Source organism: Buteo buteo, chromosome 16 (assembly GCF_964188355.1).
Source record: "Buteo buteo chromosome 16, bButBut1.hap1.1, whole genome shotgun sequence".
Taxonomy (NCBI): domain Eukaryota; kingdom Metazoa; phylum Chordata; class Aves; order Accipitriformes; family Accipitridae; genus Buteo; species Buteo buteo.
This window is the reverse complement of record NC_134186.1, coordinates 5497446-5521614: the sequence shown is the minus strand read 5'-3', so window position 1 is coordinate 5521614 and position 24169 is coordinate 5497446. Positions and strand designations below refer to the sequence as shown.

The following is a 24169-nucleotide window of genomic DNA, read 5'->3' as shown; positions in this document are numbered from 1 at the left end:
TTTGAGAGATTAATTAGAATAACAAGTAAATCTGAAATATGATGATCATGCCATTATTGATCTCTGTACCTGCATCTGTCTATTAAAGCAGCAATCATTTAGTGATAGAATTTTCTTCTCTGAGTTGAAAATTTGAAGTCTTAAGTATATCTGATGACTGCTCTGCAATAGATTTTGTCTTTAGGAATTAAAAACAAATGTTTCCTTCTTCCCCCTCAGTATCAGTCATTCCCACAAGGCCGAAATGGATTTAAAGTTGGAATGAAATTGGAAGGGCTGGATCCTGAACACCCCTCTCGATTTTGTGTTCTCACAGTGGCTGAGGTAGTTGCTTTTCCTATCTTTGATTCTAAAAGTCCCATGTACATTTACGATTTTTTTCAATAAAAAGTATAAACATAGTAATAGTACTTTAATTAATTAATGGTTACGAGGAGTTCAAGGTGACACTAAAGGAATAGTGTTATGTGGTTAAGGAGCTATGCCTGAAATCCTACTGTCAGATTTTTGCAATTGTAACTCAAAATAGGAAACCTATTAATTGCATGCAATGGATAAATATTAAAAAGAACAGTGCAGTTAGGTCTTAAGTCTTGCATATATAAGCAATTTGAAATGCACTTATGCCTCCAATTTTGTGAAACCTGTGTTGATCTGATATAGACATAAATGTTCTCAGGCTGCATTTGTACTCCGGTTATTGCTGCACAGGAATGTGTGCATGAGTATGGAATAGGAGGCCAGTGAAGTTACACTAACCCATGTTATTTTCAACTGTTGGAAGTGAGGAAAGAGGAGCATGGAAACTGGGAAACATAAATGATGAGAAATAAAACTAGACTTTTGAGAAATAAATGAGAACTTATATTTACTTTTATCCATACATCCAAATACAGAAAGAGTGCTTGATTAGTGTTTTTCTTTAACTCCTTTATGACCCTTTATGATAATCAGAGCTCCCCTGCTTATAGGTACAAGGGTACAGAATGCGATTACACTTTGATGGTTATCCAGAGTGTTACGACTTCTGGGTTAATGTTGATTCCTCAGACATCCATCCCGTTGGCTGGTGTGAAAAAACAAGTCATAAGCTGCTCCCTCCTAAAGGTATGAAAAAAAAAATAGAATGGTGTACAGGAAACCATAAATTCTACTAAGAACTAGTTGTCCTGGCTCTGCATGTTTCATTTTTAGTGTGATTTCATTGTGGAACTCGATCTGAGTGGCTTAAAGGGAAGAGGTGTAACTAAAATAGTGAATCACAAAAGAACAAAACAGCTTCCTTTTGATATTCCCAAAGATTGACATTGTTAGTCAAATTAGAAACTCTTTATTGGATGAGCATATAAAGCAAGGAGTCTCTTTGGGGTTCAGAACTTGCTTCTTTCCTGCATTCAATTTCCTAGAAACATGTGAAGGTTGAGATTAATGATTGGACATTATACTGAAAAAAAGAGAGATATTTTAGCTGAAATGGATAATCCCTGAAGATTGTAGAAGGGCAGTTATCATGCAAAGTTCATATTCTTCCCAGGTAATTTCCATTTCTGAAAAACCAATCTGAATGTAACGGGGCTGTGTAAAACAATCTTTTTATCTCTCTTTCTAGGTTTCAAGGAGGGAGAATTTAATTGGACTTCCTATTTGAAGAATTGCAAAGCTCAAGCAGCTCCAAAAAACCTTTTTAAGACCCTCAGCACTGTAAGTGGTGATATTGAATACAAGATGTTTCAAATAGGTCTGATGCTAAGTGAGTTTTGACCAGAATATTTACGTGTTTTTAATATGCTCATGTAAGAGGTACAACCATGGTACAATCAGATGCAAGCTATTTCCTGCTGTGATTTATTTTTAAGATGGGAAACTAGTACAATTTTTCTTCCTTTCCCCAGTCACTGGCTTTCCAGAGAGAGAATTTGTATTTCCCTTTCTCCTTAATACTGAGGAAAAAGATTTACTCTACCATTTATTAAATATATTACAACAGTCTGTTTTGCTGTGTCCCTACAGTCAAGATATTTGTGTCACTTTCCTCTAATTTAATCATTTCCAAAATAATTTCTGGTTTCCAGCAGCATACTCATGTGCGCCATGGGATTCATTATGAGGCTATGGATCTTGAGCATTTTTCATCCTTCACCCACTGTTGCTTTCTTTTTGGTTGTTAGCCTCAGTTCCTGTATAACACACACTCCCATTTTATGTCAGTGAGATGACACAAAGTCCACGGTGCGGTAGATTTGGTGCTGCAGATGGACAGGGCACTGACTTCAGTATGATCAGGGCCCAACTGTGCAGCTCTACTCTGCTTCCGACCAAGTCACCTATTTTCCTTGAAGACTCTCTAACTTTTCCACTAAGACGACAGTACCTGCAATGCTCACGCTTATCCTCAGCCAATACTCATCACTGCAAGGCGTGTGCATCTTAGCCTTTGCGTCTATATTGCTGTGTACCTGGAGATTTTGGTATTCAAGCTACATCAGCTCTTTTTTAGAAATAGTAACAATCATTGCCAGAACACATGGAAATCTTGTCTGTAGACCTCTTGCTAGTAACTATAGTGTGTTTTGGTCTGTGGGTTTCAGGGTTACAACCTGCAACAAAAGAGTTTATAAGGGTAATTTAAATGGCCTGACCTAGAAGTGGCTGATTTCCTTTTCCTGATGTCCTCTTCCTCAGCCTGTCACACCCTCTGGCTTTCGTCTGGGAATGAAACTAGAGGCAGTGGACAAGAAGAATCCGTCACTGATGTGTGTCGCAACCATCACGGACATGGTGGATAACCGCCTGCTCATTCATTTTGATAACTGGGATGAGAGTTATGACTACTGGTAAAGAGATTCTATTTCTAATATATATTTGCAAGTAGATGGTGGTTTATTTCACTCTTCCACTAAGGGTAATATCTAATATTTTAAATGTAGTCACTGGAGTTGGGATCTTAAATGAGTTTTCAAGCATCTGAATAATTAATTTGGGTTTTTACAAAGTGCCAGTTGCCCAGTAGCTTCCCCTGCTGTCTGAGTGCTCATCAGTTGGCTCAGTGCAAAACCAGTAGGGTTGGCTTGAACTACTTGTGAAGCATTCTAGGTAAAAAGCGTTTAAGGTAATGAAACTGGCTGACTTGGGTCAGATCAGGGAATGTTCATGTTATCCGTTCCTCTGGCAGAGCTGAAGGAAGAGTAAGCTCCACTAGTGACACCACCTGGAATTAGTAACATCCTCTCCTCCAGGACTAGTAGTGGGTGTTGGCATGTCTCTCTGCAAACTTACATTTGGAAGCAGGCAGTACCGAAGTCAGTAAAAATCTTTTACATTTGCTTCAGCGGAGTTTGGCTAAGGCCCTTTGAAAATAAAAAGTATGTCCAACATTTAGGCTTTTAAGTCCTGACCTGCACTACAGTTGTTCTGCATCTGAGAATCTTGATCCCCTGCCGTCATGCTGGGGCCAGGTCGAATATTAGTCAAGGAAACATTTTACCTTTTTGGTCTGTGTTTTCCAACCTACATGAACAGCCTAACTTTATCTGTCTATGAAAGCAACACAAGACACATGCTTATCAAAATAGCACTGGTTCGATCAGTATTCTGTGTTCTCTCCCCCATCTCCTTTTGTTTGTTTTTCTCAGAATAGGCACCTGTTTGGTGGCAAGTGGGTCTTTTCTTTCTTTGCCGTAAATATGTCACACACAGCTTTGTAACGCCAGTGTTTCCATTTGCAGGACTTCAGATCTTGTTCCTTTACCATTTTAGCCTGTGAAGCTTTGTTTCCACACCGTGTTTTGTCTGGAATTTGAAAATTTTAATGGGAAACACAAGCAAACAAAGCTCCAAAGTACAGGTTGGCTGAAAATACACAGTTTTTTTCCTCGATCTGAAAGACTGCTTTGGTCCCTTCCTCGGAGCAGATGTGACAAAAGGGGCTGTCTCAAATTGGCCTGTCGTCTCCTTCAGGGACTCAGAAGATCTAAACATCCAATAAAATTGGGAACCAGGCAGACTACCACTAGGTTTCAGCTAGAATGAATGGATAATGTGCAGTTCTTGGCAAAGACCTTAAAAGTAATTTCCCCTTCTTCTACAGTAATGGTATTTCAGTTAGGGATGAAGGTTTGTTTTTTGTTTCTTTGCTTCCTTTGCATTTTAGCTTGGATGATCTATGTCCAGGCTGAACTGTGGTTGGTATGGTCCATGGGGGGGACCTTGTTGTTGTTGTTTTTTTAAAGCACCGGACATTCTTCTTTGTATTTCCCTGTATTTTGAGGCAGCTTGAACGCCTTGAAAACTTGATGTTATAAATTCTAACGAGGTAATGCTTGTCTTTTACACCATGATCACACCCACTGACAGCATCTGCTAACCCAGCAAAGGCGTATCAGACAGCATTTGAAATTCTGCTTTTCTTTTTGCTTTAAAATTGACTGGTGCCAACTTTCCCTCTTTATTCAGGTGTGAAGCTAGCAGCCCATATATTCGTCCTGTTGGCTACTGCCAAGAAACTGGAACCCCACTGACAACACCACCTGGTATGTAGAAAGTGAGACTTTATTTCCTGCCTCAGTCAAAAAAACTACAAGTTTTATCTTCCACATAATTATGTATTTGCAAGTTACAGGTTCCATTCAGTACTCTCTTCTCTACTGACTGAACAACATTATTGTTCATACTTCTTGCCACTGCATTTTATTTTACTTCATAGCTCTTTCAAAAAATGGAACAGGGTTTGGTAATTTGTAATTTAATTTGATTTCAGAGGGGAAAGAACTTTGAAGTATTTGCAGCATTTCCTTTAAGGTGAGCTGGAGGGAAGAGGAATCAGTATCATGATTTCGTAGATGATAAGGTGGAATTTCTGGAAATGAAGGAGTAACTGAAGCCACATCTCTTTCTGCTGCATTGGAATTCAGTAAATGAAGAGAATGTTGGCAAATGAAAAAGTACAGAACGTACAGGAAAATCAGTGTTGTTTTCAGGCCTTGGAAGTGCTCATTCACCTTAAAAACAACAAATATAAGAAAATTATGTGTGCTGTTGGCTAGACTGACAGCCCTGGAGCAAGAATTTCTGTAATTACTGTGTATCAAGTTTAGCAGAGTGGATGGCACTACAAGATCCCTCTGCATTGGAGGAATTAGCCGCTGTGCCTTTGTTGCAGATGCAAAAGGGGTTGTAAATGCTTACTCTTCAGCAACACCACATCTGTTCCTGCTCCTGGAATGTGCAACAAGGCCATGGCATGCAGTTCCTCTACTCATAACATGATTGCTTGTGCCCCCAGCAGAATCTGCAGTCAATTCTGATTTCTCTGCTGAGAGATTTACAGGCAGCAATTTGCAGACTGTCCTGTGTGTTTAGTCATTGCACCCTCCTGCCAAAAGGAGACAATACTGAGGCTAAAATATGCTGAAATGGGATGGGAAAAAGTAGAACAGTTTCTTAAATGTAGTTGCCAGGGAGAAACATCCCATTGTTGTTAGAGTAGCACACCCATGTAGATGTTTTGAGATTATGGTAATGGCAATGGAGCCTTTTATCTCCAGACTGCTAGTTTTACTCAGCTATGGGTGAGTAGGTAGCAGGAGATGAGAAGTTTCTACAATCTTGCAGGCACTCACACATAGAATAGTTAATAAAATAGGAAATTAATTTAGTGATGCCATTGCACATCACTGAATCCTCTGACTAGCTCTTAATTGGCAGCTTTCTCTAGAGAATAAGCATTGATTAAGCTGTACAGAAATGAATTCTTCAGGTTTTTCTGGTCAGGCTTAAAGCCCTATGTAGAAGCTGGGGAAACTTGCAGTGCTGCTCTGTGTGCTGTAAGTGGTGTGTATGAATAAACAGACCACTTTCCAGTGCCATCCATTGTAAGTGCTAAATTAACATAATAACTATGTGTTACATCACTGCTTTTCTGTTGTTTGTAACAATAAATGTGGGGTTTTCTTACTTAAATGTTAATTTTCTGGTTTTTTTCAGGATACAAGGATTCCAAAGCCTTCTCATGGGAGAAGTACTTGGAAGAAACTAATTCTCAGGCAGCCCCAGCAAGAGCATTCAAACTGGTTGGTGAATCTCTCTGATTGTCCTAGTTCAGGAGGGTAGGGGAAACTGCTGTTACCTACTGTTTCTTGCTAGATGCTTTATTTGATGGTGGTTCACCATGTCTGTGCCAAGAGGGTGAAACTGGGTTTTTTTACTTTAAGATCATCTCTCACTGCTGCTAAAACAAAACACACAGCAGACTACAAGATTATTTTTTTTAAAAAATGCCATGAAAAGCTGTGTTGGAAAGGATTTTTGACTAAACATCTTCACTTGCTCCATTAGTAGATTTAAGGGAAGAGCCTTCAATCCATACAGGTAATTGTAGCTTTCAGAGGAATGTGTGAAGGGCAGTACCTTGCCTCAGAGAGGGCATGGAGAAGAGAAGGAGCTGGTCGTCTGCTTGAGGTCTGACTGGATGGGCAAAGGGGATCTCCCAGTTCGCATCTGAGCAGGACTGATGCTGGTCTAACAGACTTTCCAAACTCCCTTCATGGGGGTCAGAAGTGGATATCACTGGCCTGCAACTGGCAACATTTGGTGGAGAAGGGAAGAGGGGGTGGGGTGTGTCTGTACGTGTTTGAGGGGGAGTGAGAAGTGTGCGCTACCTCCATCAGGTTTCCCCACCACACGGAGTTTTAAAAACTTCTCTAAAATATTTTCACCTTGCAGTTGTGCAAATCCTTCTTCCCCTGGTTGGTGAGACTCAAATTAAGGCAGAGCAAGAAGTTCCTATCAAGGACTTATATGTTCTAATATAGATCTTAGTTCTTCTAGGGAGGAGCCAGCTGTACCCTCCACAGAAATAAGTGTACTAACAGATGATAGAGCGTCTCTGCCAAACTCCTAGATGGAGTAAGATCATCCTGCAGACTAAATCTGAAGATGGTTCTCTCAACCTTGGGAGCATGAGCTTTTGTTTCTTACATTAGAGTTCAGTGCATTTATCTGGAAGCTCACTGTGAGCAGAGACAAAGTAAAAGCTTTAAAATAACTTTATTAAAAAACTCCCCATTCTTTAAAGTTTTGTTGGTTTTTTTCTTAGCAGCTTCTTCCACACTGCTGGCTCACCTTGCTAAACTTTGCAATATGTTTGAAAACTTTTCTGTGCCATCGTGACACTTGTCTTGATTCCTTTTGATGAAGTTAGCGTTGCAGGTTAATACCTGCTGCCCTCCTGTATATTTTGTTGTTAAGCTTTTTGGGACTGAGGCGGAAAAGCAATCAGGGAGGCCTCAGATAAGGGAGGTAAAAATCCAGCCAGACAAGTTTGATAATTGCTAGATTTCAGCAGGTGTCCATTTGAAGTTGTGGTAGGTTGCAAGGTGGGTGTTAGGGAATAGGAAGAGGCTGGGTTTGCCACTTTAGAGAACTGTAAGGCCACAGCTCGAGTTATCTGCAGCACAGTTGAACTCCAAAACATCCCTTGGATTAAGGTTTTCCAGAGTTGGGCAGACAGCATCTTCGATCATGCAGCACAGCATGTGAAGCACTTTAGAGCCAGTGTGCAGGATAGTGAGTGAAGCTTGTCAGTAGGACACATTTGTTGCCCCCAGTGTAGGCTCAGCCTTTTTCTGAGCCATGCTTATAAAATCCCAGCAGTGCTGGAAAACAGGAGCCTTCAGAATACAAGAGTGAAAGTATGCAGCAATTGGTCTTCTACACAATAGAGAAACAATAGTAGTAGTTTTCTAGGGACAAATATTTTGGAAGGATAATAAAACTCTTCATGATACAAAAAGAAACAGTGAAGTACAACCTACTTAAAACTCCCAGTCTGAAGTCCTCAGTAATCTGTTATTACGGCATTCTTTCCTCAGATTTTCGGAATACAAAATATGTTGAGAACTGTCACCCAAAGATAACAGGGCTTTGCTCAGGACAGGGAGCCTTTTCAGTACTGAGTGCTCTTTTTTTTGGATTTTTACAAAGTGAAGTGTTTTTCCAAGGGGGAATGCAACTGCCTTGTCTGCCTCTTTTCCTGTTTTACCTACATCTCTGCAGCCATGTTTTTTGTTCCTTCAGGTATCTGGCTTTGAGAGAATAGCAGAAGGGCCAATTCTGGCTCTCATGAAACTCCAGAATATAAATTAGCATCTGAGACTGTGTTTCGAAAATGAGACAGAAAAAAAAAATGGCATTTGATATATCAACAGTTAATAGAGCTCTTTCAAGATCAAACCTTGTTATTTTTCTGGCTTGGTTGGTCTGAAGTGCAAGTACATGGCACAGTTATTGATTTTTTTTTTATTATTATTATTATTCCAGCTAGCAATTACAGGAAATCAGTACATAAAAATATGTGTTGAGAGCCAGAACAGGCATTTCTCACTGAATTAGTTTTTAACAGTTTTCAAGAGCTATCTTGCATAGTCTGAAGACACGGTTCATCAGCACAAATAGCAGATCTCGTGTCTGGATTTCTGCCTTCTCCACCCAAAAATGCAGGAGGAGACAGCTTTGTCATAAGCATTGCTATTTCAGCCCATTGTCTTGGACTGTCACTTCAAAAACATTCAGATGCCGTTGCCAAAAAGGCAGCAACCCTTCAGCAAGACTTAAACAAATAGCCTGGCTCATCTGGGCAGGATTTTGTTCTGTAGCACTCAGGCTCCTTCCTCAAGGAAGTTGGACAAGGTTGGCTGGTTCAATAAGGCACTCTTAAAACTAAAAGCAGTTTAGATTGTCTGGCTTCCGGTGTGTCCTGTGGCTGAAAGCCTGTTGATAAATGTCTGCGTCCAGGTGAAAAGACCAAAGAGAAACTTGAGGTTTGGAGTTTGTAATCCACTTAGCTGAGAAGTGGACCTCCTTCCCTGCCCCCAGCTACCAACAGTAAAAAGGGTAAGGAAGATTGTGAGGGAAGAGTGATTATAATCATCTTTTCATTAACCTGATCTTGTTCAAAGACATGACTTATCATCTCTTGCTAAAATCCTGACCTTTGCGTGCAGAAGTGAAGAAGGACATGTTTTGAATGAGTATCCAGTGTTCCATAAACCCCAGCTGAGGAGGTCAGAGGAGGAATTTGCAGTCGATCATTTAAAGATAAATGGAAAAATTGGTAAACGCTGTCTGTTACTTAGAGGTTTACATCTGTGGGTGCTGCAAAGGGCACGCATGAGGTCGAAGGACATTCTGGAGTTTTTACAAAGTAGTTTGACTGCTGGGGCCTGAGAGAAAGGGTAAGCTGGCAACTGCAGATGGGAGACTCCGGCAGCTGGAGCTGCTTTTGAGTCCCAGCACTGCAGTTCTCAGCAGTTGTTGTTAACAAGCAGATGCAGTTGTTGTCGTAAGAAGTAGGTGGTAACCTGCTTAATGAAGGTAACTGTGTAATATCCAGATGCCAAAAAGGATGTCATGTATAGTGTAGTGAAGAGAGACATCACGTGGTGGTGTGGTTCAGGTGTAAGACAGTGGTGAACTGGCCACTGTCCTTGTCAGATATGAGATCATCTCTCTGCTGTGTTTGGGAGTTTTGCCGTCAGACTGCGGAGTGGAGCTTGTAGTAGTATCTGGCCTTTTTTCTGTTAGGGAAGTGCCTCTTGCCCTGGCTGTGAAATGCTCCTCTGCACTGAGAAAGCTCGGACTTCCTCTTGAGTAGTTTTGGGCTGCTGACAAACAGACAGCTTAATCCTCTAGGAAACTCTGATTTTAACCTCTGAAGCAGTCTGCCGTATGAGATCAGGGGCCAAAGCTGCAAAGGCATTTGAATGGAAGATGAAAACTTCAGCGCATTTTATTCAGAGCAGGTGACTAGCTCTGAACGCCCAGACTTTTTAGCATTCTGCTTATAATCCTCTCTTACAGCGTCCTGCTCACGGATTCCAAGTTAATATGAAGTTAGAGGCTGTGGACAGAAGAAATCCCATCTTGATAAGAGTGGCGACAATAGTTGACAAAGACGACCATCGCATTAAGGTATGACCTTGCTTCAAAGTGCAGAGCCCTTGTGCTGAGGAATATAGTGATTGGCAGTACAGAAAAAATATCCAGCTGGTATGAGGAGCAGTAAACACCTTGCAGATGATCTAGCCTACAGGCCTGCCCAGCTGGAAATTATTTCTGTTGTTTTGTCCCATTGAAATTTGATGGAATTGCCTGGTATTGTTAGTTACTGTTTTAATGTAACTATTTTGAAATAACATTTGACAGCATGATTTTCCACCTCTTATCTGTTTCTGTGTGATCTGTGTGAGTGAAGGCAGCATTAATGTTCTACTGGTGGGAAGCTATCTGACAATTTTTTTTTTCCTAGCATACTTAAAAGAAAACCCAAAGTAAGTTAAACCCTGGCACATGTGGGAAGCGGCTTCATTCTCCAGTATGAATTTGTTACATAAATGGATTTTAACTAATTCTTTTCACATAAATATATTGCCAGAAAAATCTGTTGTGCTTTGGCTTCTGAGAAATTAACTATGAGCCAGCTAAAGTGGAGGCTGCACTAATGGAGGTTCCTCGGCCACAGGTCTGCTTCCTAAATGATGATTATGTGGGCAGGAGTGGAGTTCGCTCCCCATTAGCCATTTGATTCTCAGCCTCATTGCTGTGATTGCAAGCGAAAGTCAAGTTTTGCCAATATATAGTAGCATGATACTCAGTACATACATTTGTTTGAAACTTTGCTGCATAGACAACCCAGTAGCCTTTAAACTGCAGTGATCCTTAGTCTCTGTTAACCTGACCTGGATCTGAGCTATTCTTAGTCTCTTCATCCAGCAGAAAATTCTAGCTTGATTACTGCAAAACTCACCAAACTTGTTGGCTTTTATGGTGTTTTGGGATCCTCAGAAAACAAAACAATTAAATAAGCAATTGTGTTTGCATGGATTTAGTCTTTGACTGTATTGTGTGCTGGAGTACCCCATGGTCTGTGCTTTCTTGCAGACCCTGTGATTTGACTGTGTCACCAGAATTTGGTTTTTCTGTAAAACATAAGGGCAGGGGACAGGAAAACAAATAGTTTGTTTGAGCACAAAGGACGATTGTGCTTGACTGAAAGATTGAATGAATCATCCCCAAGCTGAGCAAGGTGAAACAAAGGGGGAAGTTAAAAGCTGAGTCATGTCCTTAACTGTATCTCTCACTGAGACTGTGTGCTTCTTTTAGATACATTTTGATGGTTGGGACCGTAATTATGATTTCTGGGTCGATGCAGACAGCCCTGATGTTCATCCAGTAGGCTGGTGTGCAAAAACTGGACATGCTTTGCAAGTCCCTCTAGGTAAAGTAGATGACATCATATTGTTATGTTGAATAATTTTCCTAAGTGAAGTCTGCTCTTCAGATGCAGGGAGTGTTTTACAAATCTGTTTAACTTTTTTCTTCTTATTACCAGGTGCTGTTGATCGAGTGGGAACAGTGGGACAAGCATGCCCTACTCCAGGCTGCCATGGTATTGGTCACGTCAGGGGACCACGATATGGAACACATTATACGTATGTATATGAGATCTTCTTATAAGGGTTCTGCCTGCAAGAGTCTGACTGCTGTCCATAATAATAATGCAGCAACAAGCACCTGCACTGCATTGAAATTATCTCAGGGTGTTTATTCTGGAGATAGTTATAACTGCAATTGCAGCTCCCTCTTGTGTCTAAATGTGCTGTTTCATCATAAATTCTGTTTATACCAGTATAATCATTACAACTGCTATGCAATCCAGCATAGATTAATTAACTCCAATTTCTACATTCCAGCATTACTGAAGGAGGTTTTTTGTAAAATAATATACCCAGGAAGAGCATGCAAGGAGGCAGTTAAAGAGGGAGAGAGTGTGGGTAAATGATTAAAGTATAAGAGTGAGGAGAGCTACCTCATGTTTTGTGCTCCGCCTTTTGATTTCTTAAGGATTTTCTCTAGTAAACTATTTTAAAGAGCAAGAAAACAAACTCGGGTGGGAGGTCTGAAGATCTGGCAGTATATAATGTGGTAAAGGGCTTTGAATTTTTTTGAGTGAAAGTTGCAGGACTCTTGTTTCATGAAATACTGTGCAGACAAGCAGGTTACAGAGGAAGAGCTCTTCTTGTTCTCTGAGGTGACTCTTTAAAAACATGACTTTGGTTTCTAATTCTGCCATGTAGTCCCCTGCTTTCCCGTACCTAAAATTGGGTAATAACATCTCCCTGTCTGTTTCTGGCCTCACTTTTTCTGAGTTTGTTGATGGATATGTCTGCCTGAGGCTGGTAAGACTATGTGACTTAAAAACATGCATCGTCATCTCTCTCTTTTTTTTTTTTTTTTTGGTCTTTTTTTTCTTTAATACAGGTTAGTTGGCTGCCCATATTCTGATGTGAACCTCAACAGAGAAAACTTGTTACAGGACCGCCTGAGTGGGGAGAGACCTTCCCCTAGCAATAGCATGCAGAAAGCCAAGAGGCTGGAAACTCCTGTCCCGTTTCTGTTGGGAGCAGGAGAGTCTTCTCAGGAGGACTCTCCACAATCCAGGTGAGTTGAACCCTTTTCTTTGGCAGGTACTGGGGAGCAAAACCATTTTACAAGGCTGAAAAATACAGGAATTGGCCGAGAAGCAGCAGGGCATTGAGTTCATGTGTCTGTAATATTGACTCATGCCCCAGACACTCTTAACACGGAGCAGTGCACTTTTATACCCTCATATGCCTTAATAGGTTTCTTGATTCCTTAATCCTGCTGCTCTGGTCACATTCCAACAAAGGAAATTGCATGCTGTCTCCATAAATTTTTCCTTGCTGTTTCTATTTAAAATATATTCTTTTCCTTCGTTTCCTGTCCTAAAACTGTCAAGCAAGGTTATTTTGCACTATTAAACTGAACTGCAATCCACCCCAGAGTCGGCTGCATTACACTGGTAGGCATAATGACTACATGTGTATCACTTGGCAAACAAGTTGAGCTCCTTCAGATATTTTTTTTTTTTCTTACATGAAAATCTTGGAATTGAGTAGCATTGAAGCAAACAGTGTGTTAGTTCTTGGACTGCAGGAGGCAGTTAGAATGTGTCGTGGGACAGACCTGGACGTGAAGGCTTTTATTATTGTCACCTTTAGTCTGTACGAATCCAGTCTCACTAGAGCAAACTCCAGCAACGCTTTTGGTCTTTGTCGTATATGACATCTTATATACCTTTTAAAGTTCATTTATTTGCTTAGATATATAACATTTTCAAGATATATCTGCCCAGAAAAAAGGAAAACTTCTCTCCCCTCCCTGGCATACATGGCCAGCGTTTTACTCCTCCCATTCCAGAACTGCGCAGGCATCTCCATTTCCTAATTTTAACATCGGAATTGATTGCGTTTCAATGGCACCATTACCATAAAGCTCTCTCAGGAGCTTTGGGATTCTCCCAGAATAAATAGCATTCTAAAATTGTAATATCTTTCTATTCTTCTAAATATTTCATTTCCTGGTAGTGGGAGGTCTGTATTCAGTATGCAAATCTGATAACACTTTACTGCTTGTCCTTCCTTGGGCAACTGTGTAGCTCAGTTTATGCATCAAACTCAGTCATGGAGAGTCTTAAATGTTATCTGGAGGTATCAAGATTCAAAGATCTTAAATCTCTTGATTTCACCATAACACATAATTCAGTGGGTTTCTTGTAGCTGCTGGGATCACAGCTTCAGTCCACAGGGGCTGATTTATTTCACATAATCTCTCTCAATCCGCACTGAAGAGTAAAAAATCACTTTGTACTGTGCCCGTGATGATGGTGGGGGAGAGGAAAGCTTCTACCACTAGGTGGTAGTTGTTGCTCTCACTTGCAAGGAGCAGCCAGCTTTGCTCTCCTGTGGGGAAAGGGAACAGAGGATATCAGCTTAGCTGCTATCATTTGTCTGTCTTTCTAGAAAATCTGCACAAGACAGTGAAAAGTCATGTCAAAGCAGTGTTCACAGTCTGTCAGAACAGTCTGAAAACAATCAAGAGAGAGACTGGGTAGAAGAGGATTCCTCTGCAGACATCAAAGCCAAACCAAAAAAGTAAATAAGATTTTCGTGATGTATTTTCATGCATTTACAGTTGTGTTTCTTGATGATGATGCTGTATTTGAAATACAGATGTAAATCATAACTTAGAACAGCCCAATTTGATCAGAGATTTGCAGCATAGGGTAAAATCTCCTCCCTTCCTCCCATTATTTTGGGCCCTCTCTTTCCTGCAGTAAACTCAAATCTGAGTTCTAGTCATGAATTTAATAGCACAGTTCTTAGCTTAGAGAGAGGTGTCAAGGACAGAGCAGGGCTATTGCTTATTTTAAGAGGGAAAAGGTTTTGGTTCCTAAAAGTCCTATTAATCTCTGTATAGAGAAGAAGTTATATCAATTTGTGTATCTCTTGAAATGTTTTGTAATTGGTGCTTTCAGGCTTGGGTGCTCGCATGCCTATATAAAGTTCCAGCTGGTGAAACAGGAAAGCAATGGGAAAGGTTGGTTAAATTTTATTTCTTTTTCTATGCATGTGTGCATATATGTGCAATATACCACAGTCACAAGGAGCATTTAAAACTTTACAGCTTTTTTTGTCTTTGATTCCACAGTCAAGAGAAAGCAGATGCTGGAGGTGATGGTAATGGTAGTCTTTCTTCCTTTAAAATGAGGAGGAAGGGTAAAATTACTTAGAAGTCAAAGGTTTAATGCTTTGTAGAGTGAAGCCTCATATTTATTAACTGAGAAGACAAGCTTGCACCATCTCTTGTACCACTGCATACTCTTGTGAAGTGGCAAGGGGTTTTTGTTCCCCAGACAGCTGGTGACCATTCTGCTGACAGAGCCAGCAGAGGTGTCAAGGGAGACTTGCTCAAAACCTGGCAAATAGTTCAAGTTCCATTGACTTCTTTCTTTAGACCCCCTTGGGTTTTCAGAAACATAATCTGAATCATTTTGCATGGTGACTTTTTTAAAGTTCGCCTAAGGATGAAAAAGAAAACAAAAAATTAAATGGAAAAACAATGTCTTTTTTTTCCTGGTACATGACAGGTTAAGTTTTAAGAGAAGCTTTCTGATATCACTTTAGCAAACCATATGCTTAACTTTCAGATTTACTATAAAAAGCCATTTCAGAGAACAGAGCTGACCAGGCTTTTAGAAGGATTTAACATGGTAATAAGTCTCCAATCGAAAATAGCTAAGCAGGCACAAACTGGGACAGGTGCCTAGCTTTTTTTTTTTTTTTTTTTTTTTAATACTCATTTTTACCTAGTGCTGACTTCTGCAGTCAGAGCTGGAGAATTCTGCCAGCTATGAGCTGCAGTTGCAGCTGGCAGGGAAAGCTGTCTGCTCTCCCTTTGCATTCACCTTAAACAGAATGATGGAAATCAGTGAAGGGAAGTTCTGCAATAATCCACTGACCTGTAATTTCATGATTACCCAGAGCTTTCATCTCATCTATATTTAAACTATTAGAACACAGCTTCCTTCTCAAAGGGAAAGTAATTTGTTTAGATCGTGGTTTGGACGCTTACCCCTGAGGATTTGGGCTTAGTGAAGAAAAGGAGACAGTCTGTGATAGAAGCAGTGCCCACCCAGCAGGAACGTGGCAGTATGTAAAACCCTAGGCATGAATAGGAGCTCCTGTGGCAGGGAGGTGGGGGCAAGGCTAGCTGCTGCCCCTGCCACGGGGGAGGTGGGGGAGGCAGGTGAGGAGTGACAGCCCTCCCAGGAGCAGTGTCCTGTGCCCTATTGTCACCAGGAGTATCAGCTCCTGAACTGAGCAGTTCTTGCTCAGGCTTTATTTTTTTAAATCCTCCCTCTTTGGTCTCATTATTAGAAATACAGACCTGTATTTGATGCTGTCCCACATCCTTTAGGAGGTGGAGACGAGGTAACATGACACAGTGGGGAACAGGGGAGTGACCTTTCGCTAGATGAGGCTCTACCTCCAGCACTGCTTTCACTTAGGCTGGTGAGGAGCAGGCAAATCATGGAAATTTGCTTTTTCTTTATAATACTGTTTTGATTTGTGCTTTACACATAGCGACTGGCACACCCCACAGATACTAACACACCAGCCTACTAACAACCGTTTGTGCTAACACCGAGCAAGCTCGGCAGAGGCAAACAGCAGCCGTACCAGCGCTGGGCATGCCAAACCTTTCTGAAAGCAGGAAGAAAATGGGAATTTTGTATGGTTGCCACGGGATGGCGCCGGGCAGCCTGTGCACCCTGTACACAGCCTGGCATGGTGGGGGGCGAGGGGACAGCACACATTAACCGCTGTAAACCAGAGGAATGTTTCCCATCTTGTTTCCATCTTCTGCTTCGCTTCCTGTTGTATAACCAGGCAAGTCCCTGTAGGACCATGACTCTGCACTACTCGAGTGATCTCATTAGGGAGGGGAGATTTCTTCCTTTTCTCGCCTTGATTTTTAAAGCTTCCATCACTTGACACATGAAGAGGGAGTTGATGTCTGGAGGTAACATGCAGCACTCCTGGCCTGGGAGGCTCTGGGGGAGACAGCAAGCTCAGGCCATCAGCTGGCACGCATAGCGCTCTTCGCAGGCTGGCTACAGCTGTGAGCTGGAATGATGCCATTAGTTTCCAGCTGAAGATTCTGTTACCAGAACTCCTCCACCTTGTCAATAAAATGCTGCAAACATCTTTTCTGTTAGCAGCATGACATCATTTTCCAGGGAAGAAGCTGACGATAATGCCTCCAGCCTGGCAATCTTATCTTTTTTTTCTTTCTCCTTCTCAGGAGGGTGGAAAGAACGCCCTCAAAGCTCAGCGTGCCATGCAGTAGCCGTGCCTGGCTGTCTGCTCACCCTGCCTTGCTTTTCACTCCTGAGTGTGACCCTTCCTCCTGCGTTGTTGTAATTGCTCCTGCTTGAAGCCTCACTCTGACTTGTGTTGTTTCCTTTTCCAGACCCTGATTTGGATCTCCAGCAGGCCCTCCACCAGTCCATCTTCATGCCTTCCCTGGCCTCTAACCCGACCCACCGCCTCCATCTTTGCTGGGAGCAGCACTGCAAGCTCTTGCCAGAGGTCTCGGGCCTCACAGCCAAACACGTGGCCAAATGGACTGTGGAAGAGGTGAGTTACCTGTTCCCTCTTCTGCTCTCTTGGGGTGCAGGAATGCCAGAGCCCTCTTCTTCTGGAGTGCTCATTGGAAGACATCTTTATTTTCGTTCCTTTCCTAGGCAGTGCTTTTCTGTTTGCTTTGCATATGCTGTAGCTGACTCAGCTAGAAGTTATACCCAAGTCCCTTTATAAGGGAGGGGAAGGATCCCTGTTAACCCTCTGGTGTCCACAGCTTATTTCCCTGAATAGGATTCCCTCCCTTCGTTTATTTACCTCTTGATCTTTTAGTCCTCAGGCCTGAAACATGAATCTGACAGCAGATTCTGTTTCTCTCTGATCTCCCTCCCCCTCTCTTGTGACTTTGCTGCTGATTCACTTCTACGTTGCAGATAATTCCAAACTGCGCTGTGCATGCCCACTCCTCCTTCATCTCCCTGCCTGATTCCCCTGGAACAAAACTGCCCACAGCCTGACCTGATTTCTGACAGAGGTAGCTGTGCAGCTGGGGATATGTCTCTGCAGTCCTAGCTCTTGAGATGTCTCCTGTAATTAGGTGGCATGTGAAAAAGCCGGTGTCTTTTGTGTGCTGAGTAGTTGGTTTTTGCCTCGATGCCTTGGGCATAAATAATATTTGTATCTCCACTTGAGAAGTGGTGACAATTTGGATCCTGGCACTTAATCGCAGACCATTTAATTGGAGAGAAATGTGCTGTAATGTTGTGCTTGCAAGTATGTAGGTAATCTGCAAAGCAGGAAAAAGGTGCTGTTCTTCATGATGCATAGAGGATCTTCAGAGACTTTTAGAAAGTGCATTTTCCCAAAGTACCTCCTACATCAGATAAATCCAATCTTGACTTTGCTCTTCATGCTGGAAGACTGCTAGGAGGCTGGTGGGATTGCAGTCTCACAGGAGACAGGAACCACAGCAATTGTGAAGGGGATAGAGCAATTAGTGTTGCTGTTTTAAAACTTGGTCCTGTTTTTTTGTTGGGGTTTTTTGGGGTAACGAAAATGTGTTTGAATTAAATCCATAGCAAGGAAGAAAAAAATATCTCTGAAAGATTGTTCATACCCTTCTTTTGAGAAAGCTTCCAATGATTTTTCCAAAAGGTCTTCTAGAAAATCAGTAAAGGCAAAAGCAGTTAATCCTCTGATGTGAGAATCAGAATCTCTTTCTTTTGGACAAAACATGGAGGCTGGTTCATGGAAGAACAGAGTCAGGATACAAGCCGAATAAAATTTGTCCTTTGCAGTTGACCTTTAAAGCAACTGCTGGGTAAATTTAACTGGGGTATTAGTTTGATAGCAGATGAGTGTACGCAGGGACCACAGGGCATGAATGCAGGGCACTCTGGATATAGTGATTCAAAACCCAGAATACACTGAACTGTGCTCTGTCCTGCAGCCTGAAACAACTGATGAAGTTTCGACTGCCAGTAGGAGTGTGAATGGCACATTAAAAAGATCAGCTGCAGCACCACAATGGACTGGCTAAAGTCATTACAGGCTTTGTCTTGAATTTCAGTAAAGTGGATCTGGTTTTGCAAATTATGTTCGTCAGAGATTCCCATAGGAATCAATTTGGCCTCTGTATGAGCACTTGCAGGATCAGCATGTGCAGTGAAATGTAGCCGGAGGTCTGGAAGATGAAAGCAGCAGGATTTTCTGTGTTTTAGTGAGTCCAAAGTAGATTTGATCTGTCGGCATTTGGGCTCCTAACATCTTCCTACAGGGCAAACATTTGCCTTTGGGTTGTGCTTTGAACTCTGCTGCACAAAAGAGGCCATTCTCCTGATCTGAAACAAGAGCAATGGGGGTGTAAAATTCTCCTTTGGTTTCAGACTGAAGAACTGTTTTTATTTTATAAAAAACACATTAAGGAAAAAAATGTTGCTTTAATTCTCTGTTGGTTGAGAACAGCTGAAATGGCAGAGCAGCAGCAGTATTTAGGGGCCTTCAAGCTAAGAAACTCTTGGTAATACTGAACAATCAACAAGAGTAGTTACTTTAATACAGCTTTGTTATTTATTGAAAGCTTCCTGTCATGTTTTCAGAGCACAGCTAGTGAAGGATATTGAATCACAGAAGAACATTAGTATGTGCTAGAGTTGTATTGTTCATTAGTTAATCCTGCATCAGAAGCTAATACCTTGTGGGGGGACTGTCCTTGTGCTAATTGCTTGTGTGTTACTAAATCCCAGTTAAACTCAGCCTCTCTCTGCATAGTCTCATGAGGTGTTGTCAGTTCTGCTATAGCTTGATGTTAAAGGAGTGCTGTATGAGTCTACCTTCTAACTTTACCAAAAAGGTACACCAACACTGTGCTGATTTCAATATATCACACACAGCTGGGGTTGTGTCAGCACCTTCCATATGGGTTGCACAGAGTTTCTAAGGTGTTCTCAGAATTACATAAAGCTCTTTTTCAACCCCCTTCCCTTTACCAACATGTAGTCGTAGTGTAAGAAGCTTCCACCAGATAGTTCTGTGAGCACTGAGGTTGTTGCCAACCAGAAGGGCAGGCAGGCATTCACCTCCTCAAAGGAAAAGCCCTGATCTGCCCCATCCCACTGTGCTCCGAACCTGTCTGACACCTCTCCCACCCTCATCTTGAGCCCCTCCGGCCTTACCCTTTCCCTTGGTTCAGGGCTTCACTGCCACCATTGTGGGGCTGTGCTGGTTTCCTCTAGCCCATGGTGTTACTGTGTTTTGGCCTTGTGCACCCGAACCTCCTTTGTCCCTCAACTGCCACGTCTTTGTTTGGGAACTCTCCTCCCCCAGCAGTGATGGGCCAGGCAGGTCACTGCAGCTCAGTGGAACCAAGGGTCTGGCTCACATGCTGGGGACCTTCTCTCCTGTATTCTCCTCTTGTATCCTGCTTCCCTCTCTTTTCTCCATTCCTGGTAAACCACAGGACTCCTGTTTGTTTAAAAGGCCGTTCTTGTGGCAAAGAGTGCTTGCAGTGTTTGTACAAATTACTTCTGGGACAGATCAAAGGCCTGTCACTCAGTGTCAGTGACAATAGCCAGCGGCAATTGTGCAGGGAAGGATGCAGGAGCAAGGCAAGCTCAGACCATTCCCCAGAGATTTCTACCAGCCTCTCAATACCATAGACACTAAAGGGCACTTACCGTTTTGCCCCGAGGGGTCCAACTGTCTCCTAAATTCTGGAAGGTACTAGACCCTGCAGAAGGATTTTCATTTGTTTTTGAATTGTAAGGAGGTGGGGGATTCAAAAGGAAAGTAGTATTTTGTTGTTTGTTTATAATAGGAGTCTGCACTTCTACAGAAGAAAATGTGGAGTCATTGCCCGATGTGGATTTTAGGGGTTACCTTTAAAATGGAGCTGTCCCTACTAGCAGAAGATAAGGGCAAAACATGAGAGAGATGCTCTGCTTTCAGATTACATAACAGAAACAACGGGAGTCAGAGCTGTTCACCAAAAATCAGCTTCTGCCAGGGTAGAGCAAAACCAGAGGGCATGCTGACAGCTCCATTCCTGCATGGTCGGAACTGGGGGAAGGGAATGAATATTAGTCAAGTGGTAGGATCAGCTGGAGATGCAATGACACGATTTAGGAGAGAATCTGACAATCCTGAGTTAAAGGGAAGCTTGTATTTGACAGTGACCCCTCCTAATTGTTTGTCTGTTTGTGTTCGTGGAAGAAATGTCACATCTGTAATAACTCAAATGAATATGCCTGATGAAACAGAGCTGTTCCTGCAAGGGAGCATCCAATTAGCATGAGATGTTTGATCTGATTATGCCTCAATATACAAATCTTCTATGAACCAGTGAAGCTACAGCTGGAGAAGACAATACATATTAAGTCATCTTCCACTGCATTCAGGACTGCTTCTCGCACTGCTTAGTGTTATATAATGTAATCCAAGGGCTGCTAGCATGTCTCTGGGGTGATTATTCCAAATGTTAATAGATTTCCTGCTTGGAAAGGTTTTTCCCTAATGTGAAATGTAAAATTTTTACTCGTTTAATCCTGTTGGTTCCATGGATCCTGTGCACCCACCATGGATTAAATAAAACCAAAACTCCTTTCCTTCCCAGCTCTTCTGCCTTCTCTATGTTGGTAAACCAGCAGTACTCATTCGGTTGGTTTATCTTGTCTCTTAAAGGCATGTCATCATGGGAAACTGTCTAAATCCTTTTTTCTTTTAATTTTATTTTCCAGCAATACCATAGAGAAAGTGAAGTTGTGGATGGGTTTAAAATAGTATAGCCATATATGTCTTTTTAATCTGTAGAAATATTTTTGATATTTTATAAAGATCCTAAAATGGAGAAACTAGACTTTTACAGAAGGATAAATGGTCAAAAGGTAATACGGAAAGTATTATAGGTAATCAGAATACGCTTTGCAGGGTTGTTGCAGCAACAACCCAGTAATGTTTTTCATATATATCCTTCATTAATGGGAGAGTTGTAGATACTAAAGTTTTAAAAACTCTGGCATATAGAACTCTCATACAGAAATAAGACGTTTTTGCTTGGTGATGCCCCATTTTAATCGTCCATGTTTCTGTTTTCTCAAATGTAATTTCAGGTGGTAAGCTTTATCCAGCGTTTACCTGGTTGCAAGGAACAAGCATCTGTTTTCAGGGAAGAGGTAAGTCAAGTCTGCCCAAATCCTGTGCCATGCCACTGGCTGGTCTGATGGCAGTGAGGTGGTTTTGTACCCCATCACTCTGGAGTTACAGTGCAGATAGCATAGACATGCTCAGACTTGTCATTAAAGAGCCTGTGGCATTTAGGAGGCAGCTTCAGCATCGAGCTGAATTCCAGCATGGCTAATTGCATTCTGCTGCTTTAAATTTCCCCTGCAGTTCCAATCACTGAGCTTATGCTTAACATCCTGTCTTGGACTATTGTGTAGTGGGTTTGGCATCATTATAAAGATGTCCTGTTGGAATGGTGGAATGAAGATCTCATCTGCTCCCTCAAATGAGCACATATGCCTGCTTTTCTTGGTGAGGCTGGCAGTCATAGGGTTTCCCAGGAATCACTGGCTTGCCCCATGGGCTGAGGTGAGAGCAGGAGGGGAGCCTTTCCTTGAACAAGCAGTGGTTGGGCAATCAGAGCATCTCCTGCATGCAGCGTGTCCTGTCATCGCTGCCAGGTGCTGGGCTGGACTTGTTCCCTGTTTGTGGTGCTTTCACCGTGGCTTCTCGGAAACCTCAGCTGGTGCAGGATATGGCTGTCCTGGTTTTTAGCGCACTTCTTTGCATGGATCATAGACAGTCTCTGTTGAGTGCTTTGGCTTCCAGTTACATTGCAGGTATGACTTGGAGGTTCTTTATGAGCCCCTGATTAATTTGCACAGACATACCTCCCCTTCTATCATCACATCTCTACAGCTCTGATTGTAAGAGCTTGAGGGAAGGGGCTGTACCTTCTCTGTTCTGTGCGGCACTGAGTGCACCCTCTGGACCAAGGAAAAGCATTGCACATTGTAGCGACTGTAAAGGGCAGGTTTTTAATAGATGACTGCTCCCCAGAGTTGGCTTCCTTTCAGGATGAATCAGGCTGTAGTGCATTTTATGGGATATATGTATTTGTATTTTGTTTTCCCTTATTTTAAAAACACCCACTCACACAAAATAAAAAGCAAAAGAAATGGAGGCTTGCACAAAGCACTGTTCACAATGTAACAATATAGTGGACTACTGTTTAATTGAATATAGTGGGAATGATGAAATTTATTCGAATGATCCAATCTTTCAGTGTAGCTGAGTGTAAAAGGTATGTCCTGATTTCTAGCAAAGATGCATTCAGAGGTGAGAGTTTGGTAGGTAAAATGTAACTAGCAAATCTTCTAATGAATCCAGCCATTCACAATGTATTTTATTTCTTCTAGCTGTAATTTAAACGGGTCCTGAACACAGTGACTGCTTTCTGGTTCAGAGAGCAGCATAGCCGTGTTCTATTTTAATACCTTACTTTCTGCAGCCTCAAAGTATGATACCCTATGCCAAATGAGAGGGGCTTGGGTAGTTTTTCAGGTTTATGCTCAAACCAAATTGTCAGTTTGAAATTAAAACCCTTTTAGCAGTTTGGCTTTGGCCAGAATTCAGGTGTGAGTGACGGGACTGCTGAACTCCACCCACGTTGTTCATTAGCTGTAATCAGGCCTTTGAGTGCTCACCGTTCAGGATAAATAAATCCCTTGCAGACTTCTCTTGGCGGGGGGGAGAGGGATAGTTGCTGCTTACATTAGGAATGAAGAGAACAAATTGTGCACAGAATTTTAAAAACCATCCAAATAAGATGGAACAAAGAAATGAATAATAAAGCACAGGCACTGATACTGTGCTTGTTCTAGGTCCAGTTCAGGGAAGGTCTGTTTAAAATAAGCATCTTTGAGGCAATGCAGTGAAAATGAAGCATAGTAATAATGCTGGACACAAAACCATTTTGAAATGTAGGACTGTTTTCCAGCAGTTTTCTGCTAGTCTTGACTCTGTATTATTTAATTTAAGCAGCAGTCCATTTGTTTCAAGATATTTTTAACATGTTCATTGCAGTAGTGTAGACTCTAGGCAGCTTGCAAATAAGATTCAGGGACATTGTGTGGCCAATCATCTGTGGGCTGGGAGCACTGCTGTCATTTCCAGTGTACATACTGAGAGGTTAAGTAACTTGCTAACGGTCTCTTGTGTGGTTAGAGAGGGGGAAATCAAATCTCCTGGCTCCCAGCTCTTTGCTTTAATTACATGTTTGTCCAAGTTTATTCAATGTGTCCTCTTCCACCAGTGGTTACTGTCCAAGTTAGGAAGACTACAGAAATAGAAGAATTGTTATTCTGGATGAGTTGAGTGTCCGGTGTTGTCTGCTGCACTGGTGAACATCAACTGAGAGGATGAGATGCTGTCAGTCTCTGTAAATGGACTTTAACGGAATAACTTAGGGAGACACATATTGTTTGTCTGTGTCCATTAATCTTTGGCTTCTTCCCTGCAGCAATTGAGGTTTATATTAATTATATCTGTGTTGTCTCTGCGGATGTTCTTGTAAACCTAAGTAAATTTTTAACCTCTTCTTAAAATAATATGTTATGATTTCACTTGCTGCTATCTAAAGCATCCTGTGTTTTCACAAGGTAGTATGT

At 41.8% G+C, this 24169-nt stretch overlaps 1 protein-coding gene across 3 annotated transcripts in view; it reads left to right on the top strand.

Moving 5' to 3' along the window:
• LOC142040188 (lethal(3)malignant brain tumor-like protein 3) overlaps nt 1-24169 on the top strand; it is a 52823-nt gene that overhangs the window by 23529 nt on the left and 5125 nt on the right. For all 3 annotated transcript variants that reach the window (XM_075047669.1, XM_075047668.1, XM_075047667.1), the window contains 14 exons: nt 220-324; nt 972-1107; nt 1610-1701; nt 2683-2834; nt 4453-4529; nt 5983-6068; nt 9856-9966; nt 11158-11272; nt 11387-11486; nt 12316-12495; nt 13878-14009; nt 14393-14454; nt 16891-17057; nt 21608-21670. In XM_075047669.1, coding sequence (XP_074903770.1) covers nt 220-324; nt 972-1107; nt 1610-1701; nt 2683-2834; nt 4453-4529; nt 5983-6068; nt 9856-9966; nt 11158-11272; nt 11387-11486; nt 12316-12495; nt 13878-14009; nt 14393-14454; nt 16891-17057; nt 21608-21670 — 1578 coding nt within the window. The remainder of the gene's footprint in view (nt 1-219; nt 325-971; nt 1108-1609; nt 1702-2682; nt 2835-4452; nt 4530-5982; nt 6069-9855; nt 9967-11157; nt 11273-11386; nt 11487-12315; nt 12496-13877; nt 14010-14392; nt 14455-16890; nt 17058-21607; nt 21671-24169) is intronic.